Source organism: Punctularia strigosozonata, assembly GCF_000264995.1.
Source record: "Punctularia strigosozonata HHB-11173 SS5 unplaced genomic scaffold PUNSTscaffold_6, whole genome shotgun sequence".
Lineage (NCBI taxonomy): Eukaryota > Fungi > Basidiomycota > Agaricomycetes > Corticiales > Punctulariaceae > Punctularia > Punctularia strigosozonata.
In genome coordinates this window covers 1,071,685-1,094,130 of record NW_006767438.1, presented here as the reverse complement: position 1 = coordinate 1,094,130, position 22,446 = coordinate 1,071,685, and the positions used below count along the sequence as shown (strand labels likewise).

At 55.7% G+C, this 22,446-nt stretch overlaps 7 protein-coding genes and 1 non-coding gene across 8 annotated transcripts; 3 read left to right on the top strand and 5 right to left on the bottom strand.

Moving 5' to 3' along the window:
* The first annotated feature begins 273 nt into the window (after positions 1–273).
* Positions 274–1,520, top strand: PUNSTDRAFT_87184 (uncharacterized protein). Its single transcript, XM_007383703.1, has 4 exons — positions 274–519; positions 602–749; positions 810–1,081; positions 1,161–1,520. The coding sequence occupies exons 1-4, from the start codon at positions 363–365 to the stop codon at positions 1,442–1,444; spliced, it is 861 nt and encodes a 286-aa protein (XP_007383765.1). The 5' UTR covers positions 274–362; the 3' UTR covers positions 1,445–1,520.
* Positions 1,521–2,635: 1,115 nt separating this feature from the next.
* PUNSTDRAFT_102623 (short-chain oxidoreductase) lies at positions 2,636–3,847 on the top strand. Its single transcript, XM_007383702.1, has 3 exons — positions 2,636–2,974; positions 3,043–3,227; positions 3,286–3,847. The coding sequence occupies exons 1-3, from the start codon at positions 2,670–2,672 to the stop codon at positions 3,669–3,671; spliced, it is 876 nt and encodes a 291-aa protein (XP_007383764.1). The 5' UTR covers positions 2,636–2,669; the 3' UTR covers positions 3,672–3,847.
* Positions 3,848–4,585: 738 nt separating this feature from the next.
* Positions 4,586–6,152, bottom strand: PUNSTDRAFT_87180 (soluble quino protein glucose dehydrogenase; the record flags this gene model as incomplete). Its single annotated transcript, XM_007383701.1, has 4 exons — positions 4,586–4,688; positions 4,756–4,927; positions 5,004–5,715; positions 5,771–6,152. Coding segments are annotated over 4 exons (1,293 nt in total), but the record flags the coding sequence as incomplete, so codon positions are not given.
* A 1,146-nt stretch (positions 6,153–7,298) lies between these two features.
* On the top strand, positions 7,299–8,708 carry PUNSTDRAFT_102618 (Aldo/keto reductase). The gene is made up of 9 exons (XM_007383700.1): positions 7,299–7,391; positions 7,456–7,543; positions 7,598–7,689; positions 7,744–7,824; positions 7,885–8,008; positions 8,067–8,133; positions 8,188–8,319; positions 8,373–8,422; positions 8,484–8,708. The coding sequence occupies exons 1-9, from the start codon at positions 7,349–7,351 to the stop codon at positions 8,638–8,640; spliced, it is 834 nt and encodes a 277-aa protein (XP_007383762.1). The 5' UTR covers positions 7,299–7,348; the 3' UTR covers positions 8,641–8,708.
* Positions 8,709–10,367: 1,659 nt separating this feature from the next.
* Positions 10,368–13,193, bottom strand: PUNSTDRAFT_143684 (uncharacterized protein). The gene is made up of 4 exons (XM_007383699.1): positions 12,912–13,193; positions 12,260–12,817; positions 11,626–12,045; positions 10,368–11,549 (listed from the first exon to the last, which is right to left on the bottom strand). The coding sequence occupies exons 1-4, from the start codon at positions 12,973–12,975 to the stop codon at positions 10,849–10,851; spliced, it is 1,743 nt and encodes a 580-aa protein (XP_007383761.1). The 5' UTR covers positions 12,976–13,193; the 3' UTR covers positions 10,368–10,848.
* A 627-nt stretch (positions 13,194–13,820) lies between these two features.
* On the bottom strand, positions 13,821–13,893 carry PUNSTDRAFT_t60. Its single transcript has one exon. It is a non-coding gene; the product is annotated as a tRNA-Val (tRNA).
* Positions 13,894–17,367: 3,474 nt separating this feature from the next.
* On the bottom strand, positions 17,368–20,387 carry PUNSTDRAFT_102614 (transferase). Its single transcript, XM_007383698.1, has 10 exons — positions 20,255–20,387; positions 20,110–20,200; positions 19,682–20,049; positions 19,513–19,628; positions 19,345–19,452; positions 18,990–19,265; positions 18,754–18,934; positions 18,550–18,697; positions 17,930–18,485; positions 17,368–17,872 (listed from the first exon to the last, which is right to left on the bottom strand). The coding sequence occupies exons 1-9, from the start codon at positions 20,293–20,295 to the stop codon at positions 18,378–18,380; spliced, it is 1,437 nt and encodes a 478-aa protein (XP_007383760.1). The 5' UTR covers positions 20,296–20,387; the 3' UTR covers positions 17,368–17,872; positions 17,930–18,377.
* A 140-nt stretch (positions 20,388–20,527) lies between these two features.
* On the bottom strand, positions 20,528–21,892 carry PUNSTDRAFT_120507 (phospholipase C/P1 nuclease). The gene is made up of 2 exons (XM_007383697.1): positions 21,385–21,892; positions 20,528–21,326 (listed from the first exon to the last, which is right to left on the bottom strand). Exons 1-2 carry the CDS (start codon positions 21,872–21,874, stop codon positions 20,557–20,559), a joined length of 1,260 nt encoding a protein of 419 aa, XP_007383759.1. The 5' UTR covers positions 21,875–21,892; the 3' UTR covers positions 20,528–20,556.
* Between the last annotated feature and the right edge of the window lie 554 nt (positions 21,893–22,446).

Genomic DNA, 22,446 nt, shown 5'->3' with positions numbered 1-22,446 from the left:
GACCGAGTCTACTATGGCCTGGCGCTGCAGTAGATCTTGCCTAGCTTAACGGAGAAAGATTCTATATACGGCTAGGAGCACAGCACAACCATAACATTCTGCCTACAACCCTCCTTCCATCGCTGGCTAGCATAAATCCTCGTCCCACGGAGCCACCATCAATCCGAGTCTGCGCTTCATTCAAGTTCTGCCGTCGCATAGAACCCCCAACGGCTGAAGTCAAGATCTGCGACTTGATGGCATTACGTGCCAGCTGCTGCGGCTTCCGTTCAAGATGAAGGTCACACACGACCCATAAAACTAGCAAAAATCTTCGCTCAACGTCTTCGAACTCGACGCCGTCCCGACCGCAGACGACAGACATGGCGCCGACCAATTTCGCGAAAATCCTGGAGATCCACAGCATCGCGGCCGCCGTCGTCTTCGCGGTCCTGTATGCGCCCTTGCTTCTCGTCTTTTTCGTCAAAGTGCTCCGGGGCTGGACATGGACGCGGATCGTCCTGACGCTTTTCTGCCAAGGTTCGTCGCACGCCCGGAGAATCCTCGGCGCCGGACGTAAACTGAAACTCAAAACTGAACGTGCCTCTTGTCCGGTATTCAGTTCGGATAGTGGCGTTCATCCTTAGGGCTGTTCTGGCGGGCTCTACGTCTGCCGGCGAAAACGAGTCTCTGTTCATCGCCTACAGCGTATTGTACAACGCGGGCTTTTACTGGGTGCTGAACAGCGCGTACTCTCTCGTGATCGATCGGTACGTCGCGTCCTCCGTCGAAACCGAGATGGGACAGGATTGTTCATACTCGGACAACAGGGAGAACATCCGCGGCGGCGTCTCCGCACAGCCGGAGGGACCGTTCAGCATCCTCACCTTCATCATCCGCCAACGCCGTGTGGTCCATATCATCCTGCTAGCTGCCCTCGGCCTTGGTATCACCGGCGCGATCGAGTCTACGAGCACAGACGCCAACACACGGTCCCGAGGCCAGACGCTTCGGGAAGCGAGCGTCTACATCTTCCTCGTGGTCACCATCCTGCTCGCTATCCACGCCGTCCTGCTTGCCATCGGCGCCATGAACTCCCAACGTGAGTCACCAAAAATCCCTCTCCAAGTTCGCGCTCTCACACGGAATATTCGCCTATGGTTTTGCTATGACATACACAGGCTCCGGGCTGCGCGTGCCTACGTCGCAGCAGCCGGATCTAGGGCAGGATCTCGACGCGACGCGCCTGGGCGCGCGATACGATATACATATCCTCGCCGTCATCGCCACGCTGTTCCTGGCGCGCGAAGCGTTCTTCGCCGGCACCTCTCACGATTTCAAAACCCAGAACAGGGAGGCGATCTGGTATCCCCTCGCAGCCCTGACGGAATACCTGGCGTTGTGCTTGTTCACTGTGCCGGGGTTGTTGCCGACTCGGGCGCAGCTCAAAGCGGCGAAGGCGTGAAGCCGATGTTGGTTTTCCCGGCCTGCTGATGTGGTCCGCGTCCGTGGTATATATTCTTGTTCTTGCTGTTGATAATAGACGCGTAGTGAGATGTTCGATGTTTCTCGACTTGATCATCTGCCCGGAGTCGTACGTTTGAATGGAGATCTGGGACAGCTTGGTTGGCCGTGATCATCTGTCGGCATCTTCATTTAGGGATGTCTATGTGGGTGTGTTTCGTCGGTATTCTGGTATGATTCAGCAGGAGATGGGTGGGTTGAGCTGAGTCAACTGCGACTTGCTGATGCTACGCTTCGTGAAGCTATGATGACCGCTCACACGTCTATCTGTCCTGTATCTCAAGTGCTTCGCCGCACCACCTAATATTACTGCTTGAGCGCTATATCATTCGCACGCTATGTTCTAAGCTATGTCTAGCAGTTCGCATTCGGACCGAAAATGCGAGAGAGGCGCCGATGGTGCAGTACTCGTACCTTGTAATGATGAAACGTTCAAAATCTAGAAGGCCGCGTATCGGATATCTCCGTAGGGCTTCGCGGCCTTCGAGTACAAGCCAAAAGATGAAGCTCCCGTTCGTCCGTTGCTTCACCTTGGCCTCCTCGCACGCACCGCATCGTGATCAAGCCAGTAGTCAGCCAAGCTTGACACATCCTCGACTCACTACAGCCATCGAGGAGGCCCAAAAAAGTAATGACGTGCTCGTGTTCGACTCACGTGCGGCTGCGCGTTGCTGGCACCCGAGGCACCGACTCTGCATCCCTCTGTCTGCTGCGATGATAGCCGTGGTGGATTGCGCACCGCTCATCCAACATGCTCGCTCGATCTGGGGCAAAAATCCCGATGGAATCGACCCCTTTAGACGTTTGTGGCAGATACACCCGTTGGGTATTGCGTACAAGGACAACGGCATGGGCTGACCTCAACCCTACGCGCTCCCGGTCTCGTCGGGAGTTACGAACTGTAAACGCCATCCATAAGCGCGGAAACGGATGCGCCCCGACAACACCCACGCTCTTTTGTGACTCTTTGGGCGGAGGCAGTGTCCTGCCAGCCACAGCCGCATCTGCCCCTAGATCCCCATCGCAAAATGACCACTGCCACCACACGTCGGAACGCCTAGGCTAGGTATATAGGCTCGGCGCGATGAGACGGAAGCAGACATACAATCGTATCTTCTTTCCTCCTCCCCGAGCTTCCAGCGCACCCCCAGTCAGATCTATACACCATGGTCGCACTCCTGTCACCGCGCGACCAGAAGGTGTGGTTCGTCACCGGCACCTCGTCTGGCCTCGGTCGCGCGATCGTCTACTCCGCGCTCTCCCGCGGCGACAAAGTCATCGCGACGTCGCGAACGCTCGCGTCCATACGCGACCTACAATCACCCTGCTGCCACATCATGCAGCTCGACGTGACGGACAGCCCCGCCGTGCTCGACAAGAAGGCCGAAGAGGCCATCCGGATATTCGGCCGCGTCGACGTTGTCGTGAACAACGCCGGCTTCGGTGCCTTCGGCATCGCCGAGGAGATTGGGTCCGTTGCTCCTCCTCCCTTTCATCTCCGCACGTCGTGAAACTGACCCTGAAACTTCTCTGTTGCAGAGCGGAAGGCTTCATGAAACAGTACCAGACGAACGTCTTCGGTGTTATCAACGTTACCAACGCCTTCCTCCCGCACATGCGGGCGCGACGAGACGGAACCATCGTGAACGTGGGCTCACGCTCCGCATGGCGGACATCCGTGCCCATGATAGCTGCCTACACTTCTTCGAAAGCCGCTCTTCGAGGTAACGTCGCTCCCGCCTTCGTTCCGCCGCGTGACAGTGGGCTAAATATAGATCGCAGCACTGACCGAGACGATGGCGGTCGAAGTCGCGCCTTTCGGCGTGCGCATGCTGCTCGTCGAGCCCGGAGGACTGCGCACGGCCAACTTCAACAACAAGCAGGTGCTCGAGCGGCGCCGGCCCTCACCGGAGGCGTACGACCGCACACGACAGGCGGCGCTTGCGTGGGTGGACTCGATCACGGGCAAGGAGCCGGGCGACCCTTTCCGCGCCGCACACGCGATCGCGGACGTCGTGCGGGGCGAGGGTGCCGCCCGCAACCGGCCGTGGCCCGGACAGCTGATCCTGGGCGAGGACGCGGCACAGGACGTGCGAGCCAAGGCCGAGGCGGTGATACGGCATCTGGACGAGTGGAAGGACGTGCGGGACGTGGCGATCGCGCAGTAATCGCTGCCCATAGAGACTGCACGGACAACGCTCGTTTTGGACCATCGCTTTTCACACCATGGAATGATACCCCCGCATACACTGTCCACCCGCTCCTGACATAACCCCCAACCTTCGCCATTCTACAGCCGCTTGTTGTATTAATCATCACCTTACCATACCTGTCACGGCGCCCCCCGGAGGTTTTCGCCATCAGACCGTATACTACTATAGTGTAACATCCTCATGTAACGCCTGCGCGATAGCGCCACTGGCGGTGATCATGAATGCATAATGGAGAGCGCTCCCGAGCGCCAATTTGCACATACGAGCACATGGTATTCTTCCATGCGATGGCTGTGAGTCAAGCCGGATCGGGGCACAGTATTCATCCTACATCAAAGCGACGTCGCCGCAGCAGGGGTATGCCACATCGCTATATGGCACGTTAGCGCTGCTGCATCGAAGCACGAGCCCCGGAACCGCGCATGACGCTCGCATCGACTTCGGTTGAGATCGAAGAACGGAATTCGGATCAAACAGTTTTACCGGGAAAGCGGCGATAACGGTTGAATATGTGGTCGCACCGCATCGTCAAATTCAAGGGTGAAGCATGGGCCTCGCAACGAGCAACTCGGCGACTCGGGCCTGCGTCGCGCTGACACCGCTTTGAGATCAAAACCACGAGGGTGCCGAGGTTCGTCTCAAACGTCTGACAGGAACTGAAACGGGACTATCGAGGCAACACCAGTTCTCAACGCGTCCCCCCAAGACTACGTTAAAACAGGCCCTCGGAGATCGCGGTCAATGACGACAGTGAGTATACAGGCGCTTGTGCCTCCTTCATTTTCTGACTGCGGGTCTATGTGCGTCATATGAAATAAGACGGGTATGTGATTTGAGTCGAGCGCTCGCTCGCACACCCTCGAAGAATGGACTCGGGATGGTTTCGCCGTTGCTGTCGACTTCATAATAGCCTATACGTACACAGCTGCGTAAAATATCACAGTGCTATGCGTTGCTTGAGAGAGTGAACAGCTGTCCAAGTATGTCAGCGCGATAAGCAACGCCGGCCGGCAGGGCCACAAACGTATAGAGTACACACCTCCCCACTCGAATCGCTGCTCACGAACAGCCTCCCGTCGCTCGCGAACGCGAGCCCAACCGGTTTGATGCACGTCCCGGGACATGAAGTGAGGTTGGCAGCTTGCACCAGGATTTCGTAGCCCTCGGTTGACGTCGGAGATGCCACGGGCGAAGCGCCGGCGAACGGGACCCTGCGGCGAGTGAATGCAGCGACGTCAGTCCATCGTTCTCCATCATCGATCAGGGCGACGAAGTGGCCGCACTCACCTGACGACGGCGTACCCCGTAGGCGGCGTACGATCGAAGCTTCCGTGGAAGGACACGAACGCGTCGCCCTTCCAGCTTTTCGGGAGCGACGCGGTAGACGCGTCCGACGTCGGACGGAAGAACTTGAGGTCCAGGGGCACGGAATGCGCCTGGAAGCTGATGCGGGGCGGCACGTTGTTCGCTGGGTCCTGGCACCACGCGTCATCTCTCTCCGGCTCGAGATCCAAGCTGAACTGCTCTCCGGTATGGAACGACGTGAACTGCGGGTCGCCCGCAGGGTCGGCGTCCGGGTTCCATAAAGTCGTACAGTCGGGGAAGCCGTAAAAGGGGGCGCTGCTGCTACTGTCGCTTCCGGTAAGATCGACGAAGTTGAGTTCGTCGGCTGGATTGTCGTTGACGAAGGCGGCGGTGAGGCCCGTCACGTTGTCGATCGACGCGCCATTGTCGACGACCCACAGCTTCTTGGACGAGGTGATGTCGGGCAGGAAGGCGAACCCTGCGGGGTTGCGGATACCAAAGGCGAGTAGCGTGCCGTTGAAGAAGTCTATGGGGACGACGGAGGAGGAGGAAGGCAAGGGGAAGAGGCGTAGCTGCGAGCGTCCGGAGGATGGGTCGCGCGCGGTCGAGTCGATGTTTTCGGAGAGCGCGGATGATACAATGAGAGTGTTCGGGTTCTTCGCGGGGTGGAGGAGGATGGGCCGGGTTGTGAGTTCTGCATGTCGCAGGGCCGTGAGGAGGTGCTGCACGGGATATCATTATGTACTCACCACCATCCGGTGGAATTCCATCCACAACCACCTCCGGAAATCCGTTGACGGTCCGTGTGCTGGTGTCGTACACGTAGCGCAACACGGCTCCGGACGTGCTAACATACAGCTTGGGGCCGTCCACCGCAATTCCCTGCGTAAAGGACGTGTTCGCGATGACGACCGTCCTGAGCCAGCCGTCACAGGTGCTGTCTCGGTCCGTGAACGCCGTCACGCCCAAACCACGCTCGACAACGAGTAGGTTTCCGTCCGCATCAAACGCGACGCCACGCGGGGTGGTAAGATTTCCGAATATAGGCGTCGCAGTTAGGCCAGAGGCGGCGGTCACGGGCGAGCGAAAGGAAAGCGAGTTGAAAGGCTGGCATTGCGCCTGTACGAGGGCAATGCTGCTGACGAAGCGAGCGAGTAGTACAAGAGGCCGTGGCGCCATTTTGCACTCGGAGGCAACTTAAAAGAGCTTGTCGTCATTGCGCGTTTACCTCCGTCTTTATATCACCGAACTTGCACCCGATGATCTGTGCCTGAGGGAGGCAACTGCCAAATAACCTGTTGCGATCAACGGCACATGGCCATGAGCCTCGCAAGCCTCTCACTAGAATGACGACCGTACATCGTATTGTTTGTCATAGATGCTCAGCTGATACAATTCTATGCAACTCCAGCATCGTCCCAGGAGGGATGTGATCATGAAGAGGAAACACAAGGGGGTGATTATCTAAGAACGTTCCACGCACCACTTTCCGTCGTGTTGACCAACAACCATACCTTGCCGTCACTTCGCACACTCATCCCACACCCGACCTCCCCTTCATGAATTCTCTGGAACTGTGGCATCAAGGAGGGCGACTTTAACAACTACGAGCTCCTTTGCTGGTAAATCCATCCAATCCTCTTATGTCGGCCAGGACGGGGTCCCTGGCCGGTCAACTAGGCTCTTTTCACTCTGTTTCCGAATCGCGTGGGACTTCTACCTCTGGCACCACCGCGGCCTCGAGCGCATATAACCAACACCATGTCGCGCCACAAGATGTCTCCGAGCGCGCTATCGCAGGCGTTGCTATCGGCGAACTCGTCGTGCTTCACTTATATCGACAGCTACACACAGGTTTTCGTCGGCATTTACAACACTGCAAGTTTGTATAGATTGAAGAATAGCTCATCGGATTGTATCCAGTGATGTCATCCACGTAGACTCGTGAGCCAGTCTCTCTGCACAATCCTAGTACAGTACGCAATGCTGGATCCAAGTACGTACGCGAGTTGTATCTGAGGAAGGGATATGCGAGGCAGGAATATGTGTGCGCGGGGATATAGTGTGCAGAGAGACTGGTAGGGAACGGTGGATCACTGTACGTGAGCAAAATCGCCTTCTTTGGGCCGTGAAAACCATCACGTGATGTCTCCGGATCGTGCATGAGCCTAACTTCAAGTTCAACACTCCCCGGCGACCGCATGATAAACAACAAGAATAGATCTTGCGCTATCTCCCCGCAGCAGCACAACACCATGACACATCTTCGTGTCGCCACCCATCCACACCAAAGCACTGACGCCGGCATTCTTCACTCTGAATAAATCATGGCCTCCTTCTCGTTGACGACGACTGTGAAGCTCTCGAGCGGTGCGTACCAAGTCCCGCTTCCCCGCTTTTCGTTTATTTCTGGTTTCTACTGACCGCGACGCAGGGTATGAGATGCCTACACTGGGCCTTGGTGTATACCAGAACGACGATTGCGTACCAGCTTGCTTAGCAGCCCTCAAGCATGGGTACAGGCCAGTGGCGATTGTCCAATCAGGAATTCTGGTACTGATTCGCGAGCATCATAGGCACATAGACTCAGCGCGGATGTACCGAAACGAAGCGCAGGTAGGTCAGGCGGTCCGTCAAAGCGGCGTTCCGAGGGAAGAGATCTTCGTCAGTACGTCGTTCCGTCCCATCACGTAGTCCACGTTCTGACAAAGGTCCTCCCTAGCCACTAAGGTGTACGACCCTGAGCATGGTTACGAGAGCACGAAGAGGGCTGTACAGAGCTCCCTGTCCAACTTCAGATTCGGTATAATCCACTCATGACATTTGCCGCACGCCGCATACAGCTGACCCTGAATCTGCGCAGACTACATTGACCTGTACTTGATCCATAGCCCATTGTCCGGGAAGGAACGTCGGCTGGAGACATATCGCGCGCTTCTCGACCTGAAGAAAGAAGGCAAGATACGGACAGTCGGCGTCTCCAACTAGTGAGCAGGCCCATCGCTGGTGGTTCCCGTTCACGGGCTGACCAGAACGCGCCCATAGCGGTCCCAAGCATCTAGACGAGATCAAAGCCGCTGGTCTTGAGGCACCGTCTGTGAACCAGGTTGAGGTAGGTATCATTGAAGACATCAAACACGCTGCGATTCATGCGTGATACGAACAGCTCCACCCGTTTTGCCAACAAAAACCGATCGTGGAGTACTGCGAAAAACATGGAATAGTCGTTCAGGCGTATTCACCCCTGGTCCGTGCTAAGCGCATGGACAACCCGATCCTCGGCGAGCTATCCAAGAAGGTATGCCGAGAGTCACGATGGTATCACTTCGCGCGCTGACGTCGTATATTCAGTACAAAAAGGACCCGGCGCAAATCCTTATCCGGTGGTCGCTTCAGCACAAGTAAGTAATCGAATCGAATCGAATCGACACACCGCATTCGTATCCTGATCCTCGAGAACAGCCTCGTCGTCCTGCCAAAATCTTCGCAGCCCTCACGCGTGGTCAGCAACGCCGAGGTCTTTGATTTCAACATCGACAAGGATGATTTGGAGAAATTGGATGCTCTTGACCAAGGCTCCAAGGGAGCAGTGACCTGGAACCCCGTCGATGCTGACTAGTTCTATGCACGATGTGATACATACAAAACATATCTTCCTGTACTTGCTACATATTGAAACGGACGAGGGGATGAAGAACGACATGATGACTGCTACGGGTATGGCGTGATCTTTGCATTAGACAAAGGTCTCTCTCTACACTAAACTGCGCCTCTATGAATCACCACAACAGATCGAACGTGCTGACCGAAGTGCAATAATGTATTCTTGGCACACGACCCCATACACGCACTTGAGTCTGCGGTGCACAAGATATGGGCGCTGATCTCTCGTCTATAGTTCTGATGTTGTTCCCGGAGCTTCTATACTTTCGCCTCATCCCATAGCTTGCCCATTGTTCGCTACTGATGCGTATATATATCGCCCTCAGGTGTCCCTGGGCTTCGCTTTGCCGCTTACCTTGCCCCCATCTCATTCCAAGGTTGTGGTAGCGGTGAGGTTTCCTTTCGTCAGTGCGGTTGAACATGACTAGTACGTCGCGTCTACCTATCGCTCTATTACCATCATGCTACATCACCAACCCATACAGACTCATCCCATTTTACGGCTATGGGCAAGTTACGTATTGACGAAAGAGCCCATGTCCATACCACGTCAAGTACGATTGGGGCTACGTCAAGCTTGAAACAGAGCACCACGAATCCGAGAAAAAGCACGATAAGCTCGAGAAAGAGCACCACGACGCGTCCGACTGAAAGCACTTCGAGCTCAAGACAGCACATTACAAGCTCTAGAGAGGGCACTGAGAGCTCAACAAAGAGTAGTTCACGCTCGGTGTCCGTCGTATTCATAACTTCCGTTGTCACCTCCACCACGGCTCCAACGCAGCTCGCAGGTGCATCCTCCCACCACCGCCAAACCCCCCCGGGTGCGATTGCAGGCGCTGCCCTCGGAGGCCTCGTCGTGTTCTATCTGGCCATTCTGAGTGAGTCTTCACACCCGTCAATGACATACAAGATGATTACATGCACGCGAATCCTTGTTTGCAGCCGGTTTTTTTTTTGTTACGCCGCCGCGCGCGCCTTCGACGGGCATCGAACGGCGCGCGACCCGAACTTTCCGATTCCGTATCCGGTCGACCTCAGACCACTCGCTCACCGGAGCCTAGATACGCCCACGAAGAGTGGAAACCCGTTCTCCGCCGGTAACGCGCACCACGACTCGGATGAATTTTCACGCTCCGAGGGGACTATGACAGCCGCACCCGCTCAACGAGGTCGAACAGCCTCGACGAGTGCACGTACACATATGCGTTCGCCAGCACCGCTGCCTTCTGCAACCTTACCACTACACGTGCCATCCATCGGGTAGATCCGGCGCTTGGGCTGCTGTAATCGAGGGTGAGAATGGCAAAAGGGAAGGACCGGCCCCGGGTCGAAACCCAGAGGATGTTTCCGAAGGTAGGTAGGTAGGTAGGTAGGTATATTTCCGGCGCGGTCCCAATAGCGGAACAACCGGTTGCCGCACAAGGGTGCAGAAGTGGCTGAGCTATGCGACCGGCCCAACCACACGTCCCGGTTAACTCTTATACGCCGATCTTTTCGTGCATGGACATTGCTTCCAGCGCTGCAACAAGAGTTATATAGTCCTCAGTATCTAAACTTGGCGCGCGGCTTGATACGTGATACACGTATCACGAGAGGCGAATCGGCTCGAACGCCGTGAATATATAGGATTACAACAGCAGCGTTATCGATAGTCATACTTCATAGCGGGGAACGGGCAAAGAAACCGGTCGAAACCGGGGACAGGACAGCGACGGATGTGCGAGCCCAAGCGTCAGCACACACCTGGAAGCGTAAGTAAAGTGCGCGTATGCCCGAAAGGGAACAAGACGGGCCGGAAGCGTTTGAAACGTGATGATGAGGCGTGAAACTTGAAGCGTGAAGCGTGAAGAGGGGGGAGGCGAAGTCCGTGAACGTGAAGCCTTTGCGGAAAGGCGTAAAATGAAGAGGGGCAAATCTACGATGCAAGAAGGGATCCGCCGAAACGTTGAAAGTCAAGAAGAAGGCAGGCAAGAGAGAGACAGAGATACTTTTTGTAACTTGGCGGGTGTGTGGCAAAGCATCGTGACCCAATGAAAACGACACAAACCGACGATTCGCGCACGAAACGCACACTTCAACCACATCGACGGAAAAAAGGGCGATAATTATCCCGTTTGAGATAGAAGGAACCAAAGGGTGGGGGGGGGGGCGAAAGGGGCGTTCAGTCCCTCTGCGCGACCGGCAGATCCGGCATGAGATGGTACACAGGCCCGCCGCCCTCCGCCGCCAACCGGTCCGCGCTCGGCCTTCTCTCGACCTGCTGCTGCTGCTGCACGCCCAGCATGCCCACGTCCGGGGGAGGAGGCGACACGGGCGGCGCAGCAGACCGGAGGTCGGCCGAGTCGTACCTCGGCACGGGCTTGCGCGCCGTGCGTCGCGCCGAGTTGCTCCTCTGCACCTGCCCTTGCCCTTGCCCTTGTCCTTGTCCTTCGGCAGGTGAGACGGGCGCGGGCTTGCGGTGCGGAGCGGCGGTAGGGGCGACCGAAACGGGCGAGACCGGGGAGGCCGTCGAGGAGTGCGAGGCGTGGTGCCGGGTAGGGTACGCGTGGGGTTGAGGCACGGGCGGGTAGGTCGGGCTCGTCGGCGTCGGCGCGCCGTACCCGGACAACCGATGCTGCGAGCGCGCGGCGGTCGGAGGTGGGTTGGTGGTAGTGGTCGTCGCGGTGGCGGTGGCGGTCGGCTCGATGCCGGAGTAGCGGTGGTCGCCGACGACCATCGTCACGCTCGAGCCCGACGAGCGCCGGCGGTTCGCGCGCGCGGCGGCTTGCGCTTGCGCGATCGCTTGAGAGTGGGGCGCGGCTTGGGCGCGAGGAGTGGGCGGCGCGGGCGGGGCGTAGGATTCGTACTTGTCGTCGTCGACGGCTGCGACGAAAGGTCGTTGTGTGAGCAGCCATGGCGGCATAAGGGGGGGGGGGCAAAAAAAAAATAAGAGACGTACCGTATCCGACGCCGTACTCGAGGCTCTGCACGCCGGACAGGATGCCCCCGCCGGCGACACTCGAACCGTAACTCGTCCCGAGCTTATCCGTGCCCTCGCTGCTCCCGGCCTCGACCGTGCGCATATCCTCGTCCGACATCGCGACCGAGCTGTGACTGGCATGCATCCCCGTCGCCCCTACCCCGTTCACCAGCCCTCCCCTAGACGACGCCCGACTCGCGTTCGCGTCGGCGAGATGAAGGTCGGCCGGGGAGCTGCGGTGCGTCGAGTCGACCGAGCCGAGGTTGGCCCACTCCTTGTGCTTGGGCGACTTGGGCGAGCGTGAGGAGCGCGGCGAGGTCACGAAGAGCGTCGGTTGCTGGCCGCCGAGTTTGGAGGCCGGGCGGTTGCGCGCGCAGGATCGGAAAAGGAGGAAGGCGGCTGTCGCGACGATGTGTCAGGAGATTGTGTAGGCATGACGAGGACGGTAAAAGAACGACCAAGTGGTTGATGAAACACGACGATAGAAAAAAAGGGCAAAAGGGCAAAAGGTAGACGAAAGGGCGAAGATACGTTAAGGCGACCGAATAGATGACTTCAAAATAGAGAGAGACGAAGGATGAACTGGAGGGCTGAGGAAAGAGACGGGACATACCGACGGCAGCAATGAGAAGCGCTGCGACGCCGCCAACGACGGCACCCGCGATGGCGCCCGGGGGAACGGTATGGTGGGAAGCACCTGAAATGTTCACATTCGTAGGTGAGGAGGCATCGGAGGTGGAGGTGGAGAGGCTTGAGGTGGACATGGATAAGGAGGTGGGGTCTGTGGAGGATAGGGATGTCAGAGATGAGGGTGATGAGGACGGAAGAGGAGAGGAAGAAGGCGTAGATGGATGAGAACGCGAGTGGGAGGTGGCGGTGAGAGTCGCCGTCAGCGATGCACTAGGCTCGGTCTCGGAGGCAGAAGAAGAAGAGGAGGCCGCCGGAGTGGAGGAGGGCGTAGTGACGGTGCTTGATGGCAGGACGCTTGCACTTGCACTTGCGGTTGCAGGTGAAGATGTAGACCCACCAGAGTTGGTGACGGTTTGCGTGCCGAAGGTGAACAGGTTGGTGCTGGTGTCGGTGTTGCTTTCGCCAGGGGGGAGGAAGGTCTGTGTGGACTGCGTTGAGCTCGAGGTGCTCAGGATGGGTCCGCCGGGAGGGGTGCTCGTGACTGCAAATGACGAGGATGAGTGCGATGCCAGATGAAGGGGGAAAGAGGGGCAGCCAAATAGGGGTACGGGAAAAGACAGGGACGAACGACGTACAGGTCGGGTTGGTCAAAAGCGAGCCGCTCGGAACATTCACTGTCTTTGGTAGCAAGGTCGACATCGTTGGCGACTACGCTCCTGATACTGAACGTCGAGGCCGTGTGTCGAATCGTCGGCTGCGTGGCCAGGTCAGATAATGGACTGTTCGAGCGCGAGCCGGATAGCACAGGCGAGAGTAGAGCGTCCCTGGCGCGGGTAAGACAATATTAGGGGACGGATGACGAACGGGGAGGGAAAGGTGGAGCGGGACGAGGAAAGAGGGCAGAGAGAGAGCAACCTCCACTCCCGAAGAGCGCGGTTCGCTCAATAAGATCGAACGGCAGAGGGGGCTGCGCACGAGAACGCGGGCCCAAATGCAGGCAGAGCACTCAGACAACAGCGCCGACCCGAGAGGGGACGAGGCCCTCCGTAAAGGATGACACAAATGACCGTGCGCGAAAGTTTCACAATAGCGTTTTCGTCGGCACGGGACTGCGCTTACCTGCACGCACCGCGCCCGTCGCGCGCTCCGCCCACTCTTGCCTCGCGGGGGTTCGAGGAGGAGGAGGAGGGGAGGAGGAAAAGAGGAGGGCGGTGGGGTGGCAAGATGTCGTCACGCCCGTCGCCGTCGTCGGTGGACGACGAACAGCGATGGAGCGGCGGGCAGCACGCCGCGCTGTCAGTTGCCTGCTTCTCAATTCCTTCCGGTAACTGCGTCCGCGCCCGTAATACACCGGCGTATCACACTTTGTTCCATGGTTAGCTGACCTGCATCTTCGGTATCTGATCAGCTGCGGCGAAGATTCAGATGGCGATAACAAAAAGGCTTTGGGCGGCAACCGGGGAATCTGAAGCTGATCGATATCGTAGAGAGATCGCAATACAGTCCGTTTTCTTTGCCATTTGAACCTTTCGTTGAGTCAAAAGTGGTTGCTGCCAGGATCGAACTGGCGACCTTCTGTGTGTAAGACAGAAATCATAACCACTAGACTAAGCAACCATGGCGAGTCTTTCCAAAAGAACATACACAGAGAGACCTGCGCTTCGGATATCAACCTCTCAATGTCAAAATGTACCAACGTATTCTTTGTATACCCTTTGTTTGGCTCCCACCACATGCTTGGACACTAATCATGGAATCACAATCTCCTGAGGATTTTACGCGACCGAGGAAGACATGGAAAGCCTGGCCCGAACGGGTTTTCGAGAGTCCCTCGAGCTCCAATCTTCCCGGAACGGTCCAAAACGGTGATATCAATACAGACGAGTCATTATTGTATCACACCGCCTCCCAGCAGGCTTGCATTCATACTTCCGCTATCACTGGGGAAACATGAGATGTCGCGCCGTAGCATGATGCTCTCATTGTTGCCTCCGGCTCCCAGAAGCGTTGACTAGTATAGAGCAGGGATCTCCCATCTTCATGATTCTGAAGTTTGTAACTCCAACGCTGTGCGCTAACGTTGGAGTTTCCGATATACTAATGAATGCACTAGACAGCATCAGACCCGGCCGAGGGAAACCTCGCGGTGTGTGGAGGACACGATTTCACTGGATTGGATGGTACACGACACACGTTTTGCAATTGTCGACCGTCTGCTCTGATCTTCTCACCAAGTCTCTGTCAAAAGCGTGATCTCAAGCCACAAGGCATGGCTTCGTGAACATCTTATCAGCGGTGTGTCTCACGGCCGTGGGCTGTAGGCCGCGCTATGCGCACTCACTTGTGCAATAGGGAACCACGCGCAGGATCTGAACAGTGTGTATGGGCACCTAATCATATTCCTGGCAGAGCGATACACCTTCGAACACAACGTTCGCTCATGGCTTACACATTTTCTTTTTCTTGTGGGAGGTGTGCCCTGACAATCACGACCTACTCGCACGTGGCGAGATGGGTGGGGTTATCGGCCGTCTGTTGATTGTTCGAGCATGGGATCCTGCGCTGGAAATGACTGACTCTGGAGGGGGGAAAGTGCAGCTTTTTAGTGCCCTGGTTTCTGTCGAGGCCTTTTTATTGGCACTCTTTCCTATGGACGATGCTACACGGTTTTTGGACAGCATGCCGGATAATCAATCCGGTGAAGGGGCAAAGACTTTGCGCGAGCTGTTCAAGGACGCGGTGATGAACGTTACACACTTTGCTAAGTGGGCGGATGACTTGGCATTGACCGAAGATACTGCGATGGCATGCTTCATTTGCCATATGGCCGTCATCTGCTGGAACAATGCAGTGATCGTCAATGTCTTCCTGCCCATTCTAATGGACAAGGTAGTTGCCCTTCTGTCACGTGTCAATCCAGACCGACCTACGCCGATCCTCTCCGCCGATCGTCACCGATCCGCACCGATCATCTCCAATCTGCTCTCCAACTCTTCGCCGACTTCTTCGCCGACGCCAATCCCGCCTTTCCTGTTTTGGTTGAGGGCGGGATACACCTATCACATGCACCGGGCCACCGGCAGCTCAACGCCCCGGTGGTTCCAGATCTTGAACGGATTCAACTCCGACTTTCCTGATTCCTGTTCCCTTTGTCTGACATCATAGCTTCCCTTTGTAGACTTTAGTTTCCCGTCGCTTGCGACGGATCTCTCGGTCCGTTCTTTCTGCCTCTTCCTTAGATATGTTCCCTTTGTGCCCCATGCGTTATCTCTCGTCTCCAATATGTTTCCTTTGTGCGCCGAACGGCGCCTCCGATCTCCGCATCTCCGATTTCGCCATTGTTCTCTTTTATGTATATAAACCGTCGAACTGTACCATAGATAGTCAGTTTGAATATTGACTAAGCTTTGCTCTCTCTCTCCTGCGGACTCAGAGCGCGTAGCAGCCTAGCGCACGAGCTTAGGCTTGATCTGCATCCGATCTCGATTTCACCACCGCTTCCGACTTATCGACCCAACGCCGACGCATCTCCGACTCCGCTCCGACTCTACCCTTTGAGTTTCTCCTTCTCACTATACTATTCTTCGTATATATGTTTCGGACTTCGGTCCTCTGACCTTATTCCCCCTTTGCCTGTATCTGATCTTGACACCTTTGCCCAGAGGTCATGTTGGGTATCTTTGTCCAATTCAAGCTTTGGGGACAGGTGGGCACACCGTCTGCGTATGCCATCAATGAGAACAAGATCAAGTTCTTCTTGAGGAACACTACCAGCACAGAAGGGCAGACACCCCGCCCGTATATCACCTTGATCATGGAGCTAGGAGACACCAATCCTCCTTCACTATTGGCACAGACCCCCACTGATTATCATTCAGATCCTTCAAAGTCGAGCACAGTGCTTCAAAAGTGGCGCGACATGATGGAGCAGTCCGGAAATCATCCGCCCATTCTGGGGTCTCCTTCCAAGGTGGTCATGCCTGCACCTCCCATCGCGAGGCCACAAGAACGTCGTGCACCCATGGTATAGCATGTACATCTATGGATGCTCACCCTCAGTGTACAAGGTAATCGCGGAAGCCGAGTGTCCACTGTACAAGCGGCTCATCTGTAGCGGAGATCTGCTCGGAGAGCACCCGTGGCAGCACTGATGAACTTCTGGATCTGAAGGCAAGAGCGATAATTCCCTAATATATGATCCTCAGTCAAAGTATAAGGGAAAAGACTGAGTTACGCATGTAGTACCTAATATATGACTACAGAGGCATCGCAAGTACATTAGGACATAAGGGACATGAAGGGACATGGCAGACTCACTCCTCAGTCAAAGTATAAGGGAAAAGACTGAGGAGATGCGGAGGGAGAGCTCCGTGAGGGAGCTCGAGGGAAGCATTTCCATAAAGGGAACAAAAGAATGTGCCTAAAGCGGTAATATCAATCAGGAAAGATAGAAGATCGCAAGGAAGAACACAAGAATAGAACATGTGAGAGAATCTGTACATAATAGGTAACGAGCGTGTAATATTTCCATATATATACGGTATACAAAGTTCAACAAGCACCGTACGGCTCTCGATTTAGTTCGGAATCAAAAGCCCTTCTTTGCCCTTTGATATGCCTTCTGGCACTGGGTGCTCAGTCAAAGATTGAACGTGGACAAGCAGGCCGGGGACGGGGATGGGGAGATAATCCTTGGTTATAGACTCAAAGTTACCGCTGATGATGAGGAAGCGAACGATGAAAATTCTTTCTGATTCCATTGGGTGCGTCACTCTGGATCGAATACATGTATTTGTATTTCAAAAAGTTCAGGTCGACGAAATCCGATTATCTTGCTTAGTGCCGCATACTCCTACTAGAGTTTACTTTCCGTAGTTGACAGCACTCAGGAAGGAACAGCGGGCCCGCATGTGTAGTGGCATGGAAGAGGAGAGGGAAGAATGTGGTCTGAATTCAATCTCGAACGGAAGGCGACCGTTTCTGCGCCTTGGTGCCCACGACCTGCATTTATTCTCATAGTCAAAAGGGCCCTTGGGCTCGTGTAGGGCTCCTTCTTCCCTCTCCTACATCTTCTTCGCCCCAGCCCGGCATGGCTGACATCGCTAGCCTCGGCCTCTGTCATCAGCAAGTCCTCTCTACCCTCTGCTCTACGAAGCCGTGTCCTTACGAACACGACTTTGAACTCTGTCGGGACTGCGGTGTGGTCTCTGTGCCGGCCTCCGACGGCAAGAAACATCGCCGCACGAAAGCGCATAAGCGAAAGATCGGGCGATTCGACACACTGCTGGTATGCACCGTGTGCTCGAAGATGACGCCTGGCCATAGGTGGCAGAGTCATATCGACTCGCCACAACATTTGCGCGAGGCGGAAGCTCTTCGTATGCGCCACGTCGAACCACAGCGTGCAACAAGCGACCCTAGATTTATCTACTGTGATGCATGCGATGTGCACGTTCCCACCGCCTATCGCACGGTCCATACCGGAGAGACGCTACATATAAACATGGTGCGAATGAAGGCATACATAGCAGCCATACAAGCGGGGTCCGAAGTCGACGTCGCCATCAAGAGGACAGCCGATATTGCAGTCATCGAGGTAGTAATTCGCTCAACATATCATGCTATCGGGTTCGTAATGACTTCGCGCTCTCAGGACATTGAAAAGAACGACTCAGCGAAGAGACACCAGAATCCGGGCTTCCCAAACTAGACATACTATTCCCGAGTCTCCATCGCTCAGGAGCCGCCCCGATACGTATTCCCTGCCGACTCCGGCATACGGACGTTTATCCTGGTCATGTCACTCTTACCAGGCCTGCGTACCTCATCTGGAGTCCTCCGCCTTCGACCTGATACTGTTGCTGCTCGATTGTATTCACATGTTCACGATCTTACGTACCCTCTCATGCACTCCTTCTGTTTACTATGCGATGATCTATGCCCTGAAAATGACTGTATATACACACAATATCTTTCAATCCTATCTCGACAGTAGACGTCACCACCACCTAATGATGAATTGGCCCCTGGTTGTCATCCTTCCTTGATGAGCGCCGGTGCGAAAACTCGATCCTGATCTTGCCGTCTGCGCGGTGATATAGTCAGCCGCGGGTTGGTTCTCCTGGGTCGCAGACATCTTCGCCTTGACTGGCCACTTTGACGGGCATCTTGGGAGTAGATGCGCTGGGCGAACCTGCTTCCCTTGCCATCTGTCATCCGGACCGATTTAGTTCGCATTCTAGGTCACAGTATACCACGTAGCATATCTCGTACTTCAAAGAAACGTTTCCGATCCCAATGTCTGTCCACGTAGTCCAACGACTGTCGGGGTAACCACCATTCTAGGAATGCGAAGAAGACACAGTCCACGATGAGGATGACGGTGAAGATGGGGCCAGCGAAGCGGCCGAGAGTCCACGTCCTTCCGAGAAGCGCATTAAAACATACTGTCATGTCCGGAACGGTAGTACAACATACCGATGAAGTCTCTCCCAGAACGATCGCGAAGTGGAGGCCAGAACAGTATCGTAGACGTGCTCGACTCGTCCAGCGATGTCGCCCCAGTGGTAGAAGCGCTTGACGCGATCGTGTGCCTTGCGCGGGTCGTGCTTGCCCTCCGAAACGATCTTGACCGCCTCTGCGATCGCACGAACGACGTCTATGCAGGAGATCAGGAGTAGTACGAGACGCGACCGAGGTTTCCAAGGGCATACCATCTTCGTTCGGATCAGCGAAGGAGATCATGTCCTCCGGCAAGATCTCGGGCACGCCACCCACGCGCGTCGCGACCACGTATAGCCCCGCGCACGCGGCCTCGACGATCGCGATGCCGAACGACTCGGTGAGCGAGGTGCTCAGGAATATCGAGCCGCGCGTGAGCACGGAGCGCACGTCGCTGTGCCGTATCGGCCCCAGGAGCTCGATACGGTCTTGGAGGCGGTGCTTCTCGCGCATTTGTAGGACGTCGATGAGTTTCGGGCCGTCGCCACCTATACACAAAAAGGAGAGATTGCGTCTTCAGCGAGAGGAATAGGACGAGGGAGAAAACGAAGGGAAAGAGGTGCTTACCCACAACGAAGCGGACTTGAGGGAAGAGAGCGCAGATACGCGGAGCAGTGGCTACGAAGAGATCAATTCCTTTGCGATACGCCAATCGGGACAGCACTACGATGGTCACTGCAGGACACGAAGGCGTGTATTAATGAATTGCACTCGCGTTATGAATTGTTTACCGACTAGGGTCCGTTGGAACAGGTTCTTCTGCTGGTTTGAACTGCTCCGCAACAAACGCATTCGGTATGACGTACACCGACTCCGGCATGAGATTCCCTCGTAGGACGGTGTTTTCGCGTCTGACAGAACGTCAGCGGGTACAAGGCGAGGAAAGTATGATGCTATAACCTACCCGGTGTACGACACGCAGATGGTTGCGTCCACATTTCGCAACGCGCCCTCCAGAAGCTTGTTCGTCAGAATGCTGGCAGCGTCTGCGAACCCGAACAGGCTATGGTCAGTGAATACCGTGCGCACGCCCATCAGGTGGGCATGAAGGATGCCCTCGTGAGCAAGACTCGAGAGACTCGCATGAGCATGAATGAGCTCAATGCGTTCGCGTAGAACAATGGTGCGGAGGTAGGGCAGGAAGGTGAAGAAGTTGGGTAGGGTCGCAGACGAGGCGATGGTAGGGAAGGGGATGTAGTACACCTTCAGGCAAGGCAGCATCCACCGTATTCCGACCCTGTCTGGGGGATGGCTGTGGGTTATGACAATGACCTGTAGGATAGGGAACGTTGAGCGCGTCGAATGGGTAGAAAGGCGGGGCGTTGGGCATACGTTGTGGCCACGTCGTATGAGCTCCGCTGCAAGCATGTATATGTGGCTCTCCACGCCGCCTACATTTGGGTGAAAGAAGTCGCATATCATCCTATCATGTTATTCGTAAGTCCGATACACTACACTCGTAGCACTGGGTACGGACGCAATCGAGATCTTTCCGCCATGACGCTCATGTCTGGCCATTGAATCTCGAGTTCGTGGAGGTTGCAATTCGGCGCATACTCTCTCCGGCGAATGGTCACGGAATCAAGGTCCTAGCTCAGCAGTTGGATCGAAGGTTTCCAAGCAATTGAGATATAGAGGATTAGAACATTCGTGTATAGTAGCAACGAGCAGGTAACGGTCCAACCGATGGCAAGCCGAGACAGATGATCCAGTGTACTTGCCGCCACCACTGAATTCGGGCGCGTAACCAATCGCGGATGAACACCACTGATTTAGCAATTACAAGTACGTGGAATATACGAAAGCAACTCGATCCTCCCTCTTCACATCTCCAATGTCAGCGAACAACCAGTTCAGGACGCTGGCGAGGCGTATACCACCTCTCGTGAGCAAACCCTCGACGGTATGATTTCTCGCGATGACACCGGCGTATTCGGGCGTGTCAAGCTCCATATGATTATAACCCCCTGCAATGTTGCCATGCACGTGGCTCCCGCCAATGTAGAGACCGCTCTCTGAGAACAGCGCGAGCTGATCGTCGACGGTCGCGATAGCGGGCGAAGGGGCATCCGCAGTTGCCGATGGGCTTGGAGGTGACTTGTCGAGTGCCGCGGGCCAAACGAAGTCGCAGTTCAGCCTGTGGATGCTGCCGGCCCAGTGGAGAGGACAGACGATCTCGTCATCCATCTTGCTCTCCGTTGCCGTGGACCGAGTTGGACGAGTCGCTATATTCGGAGTCTGACCAAAGAATATCTGCCGAATCTCGGATGCGGTAGAAGCAGAGAACGTTGAGGACGTTTTCTGAGCGGTGCCGCCTCCCGCCGTGTGAGAGTACTTCGGGCAGCTGATCCAGTCTTCCACGTCGTCATCCCACATCTCCTGCTTGACGAGGCCTTCGTATACTATACGCCGGATATAGGGATCGTATATCGCCCCCTTTAGCGCGTTTTCGACTTGATAATAGCGCGATGGGAGCGGAAACGTGTAATTTGGTGAGGTGGTGCGAAGTTGTTTGGCGATGAAGAGGTTGTCCCATGCATAATGAAGATCTGCGCGGAAGATGAGACTGGGAGCTGCGGGATCAAAGAAGAAAAAGAATGGGCATACTCGTCAGCCGTCCGTCGAACAGGACCTTGGCGCCGTTCCCGCCGTATTGTCGACCAGAGAGGTGGAGAGGCTGGTGCATGTCTCCGAAAAAGTGGATCAGAAACTTCAGTGCTTCCTCCGCCAGCGCGTCCCGCTTCCCGCTCATTCTCTTCTGAGCCACGCTTCGCGACGAGCTCCTACCCGCACGGGCGCCGAACTCGACTTCGCGGTCCGCATACTTCGTCAAAATGTCCGTCACGTTTCGTATGCTTGCGAGGATGTTCTCTCCCTCCTTCCCATTCCATCCCTGTCTCCCCGGGAAAATACATTTGTTTGGTGGATCGTCGTCGACCGAGTTCGCGAAGTGTCTATTCTTCGACCAAGCATAGGCCGGGTCCGTACGGACGCTGTCGGCCCACGTCGCAACCCGTGCGAGATGGCAATCGATCCAGGGTCCTTCGGGGTAAAGAATCGAACAGAGGGTGGGCATGACGGAAGGATGGAGGTGCATCTGCGCGATTGTCGCAACCATCTCATGGCCTGTGAAGAATTAGGCATGTTAGTAGGTACGAAGAACTTGACAGTCAAATAGCATACTCACCAGCTGGTCCCCATGCTGTGATACCCGGGAGAACCAGAGTAATGCAGGTTAAGGTTGCCGTGAAACGCCGTAAATTCTCGCCCAACATGGTGACTGTGGTGATGCCCTGTGGGTGTCAAGAGAACCCCTCCCGCTTGCTCTGAATATCTTATATCTTAACGGCCTGGCGGTACATCTTGAAAAGCCTTGGGGCGCCTGTCCAACTCAGCGTGCCCAGACCAGGCACCACCGCATGCACTCCGACAGCGGAACTCGCTTGTCACCGGTGTCCCCTGAGCTAACCGTGCGTGGTGTACGAGTGGTGCATACTCTTGCGGGCTATTCTCTCAGTATTCCAGCGCAACTCGTGAGGTGAAGTTTGCAACAAGACCACAATCGAAGGGGACAACTAGAGGCAAAGGAAGGTTCGGATCAGGCCTCTCCCACCTCGCTGACCGTGGGGTAAATTCTGTCAAGCGTGGAAAAGAATCGCCATGCCATGC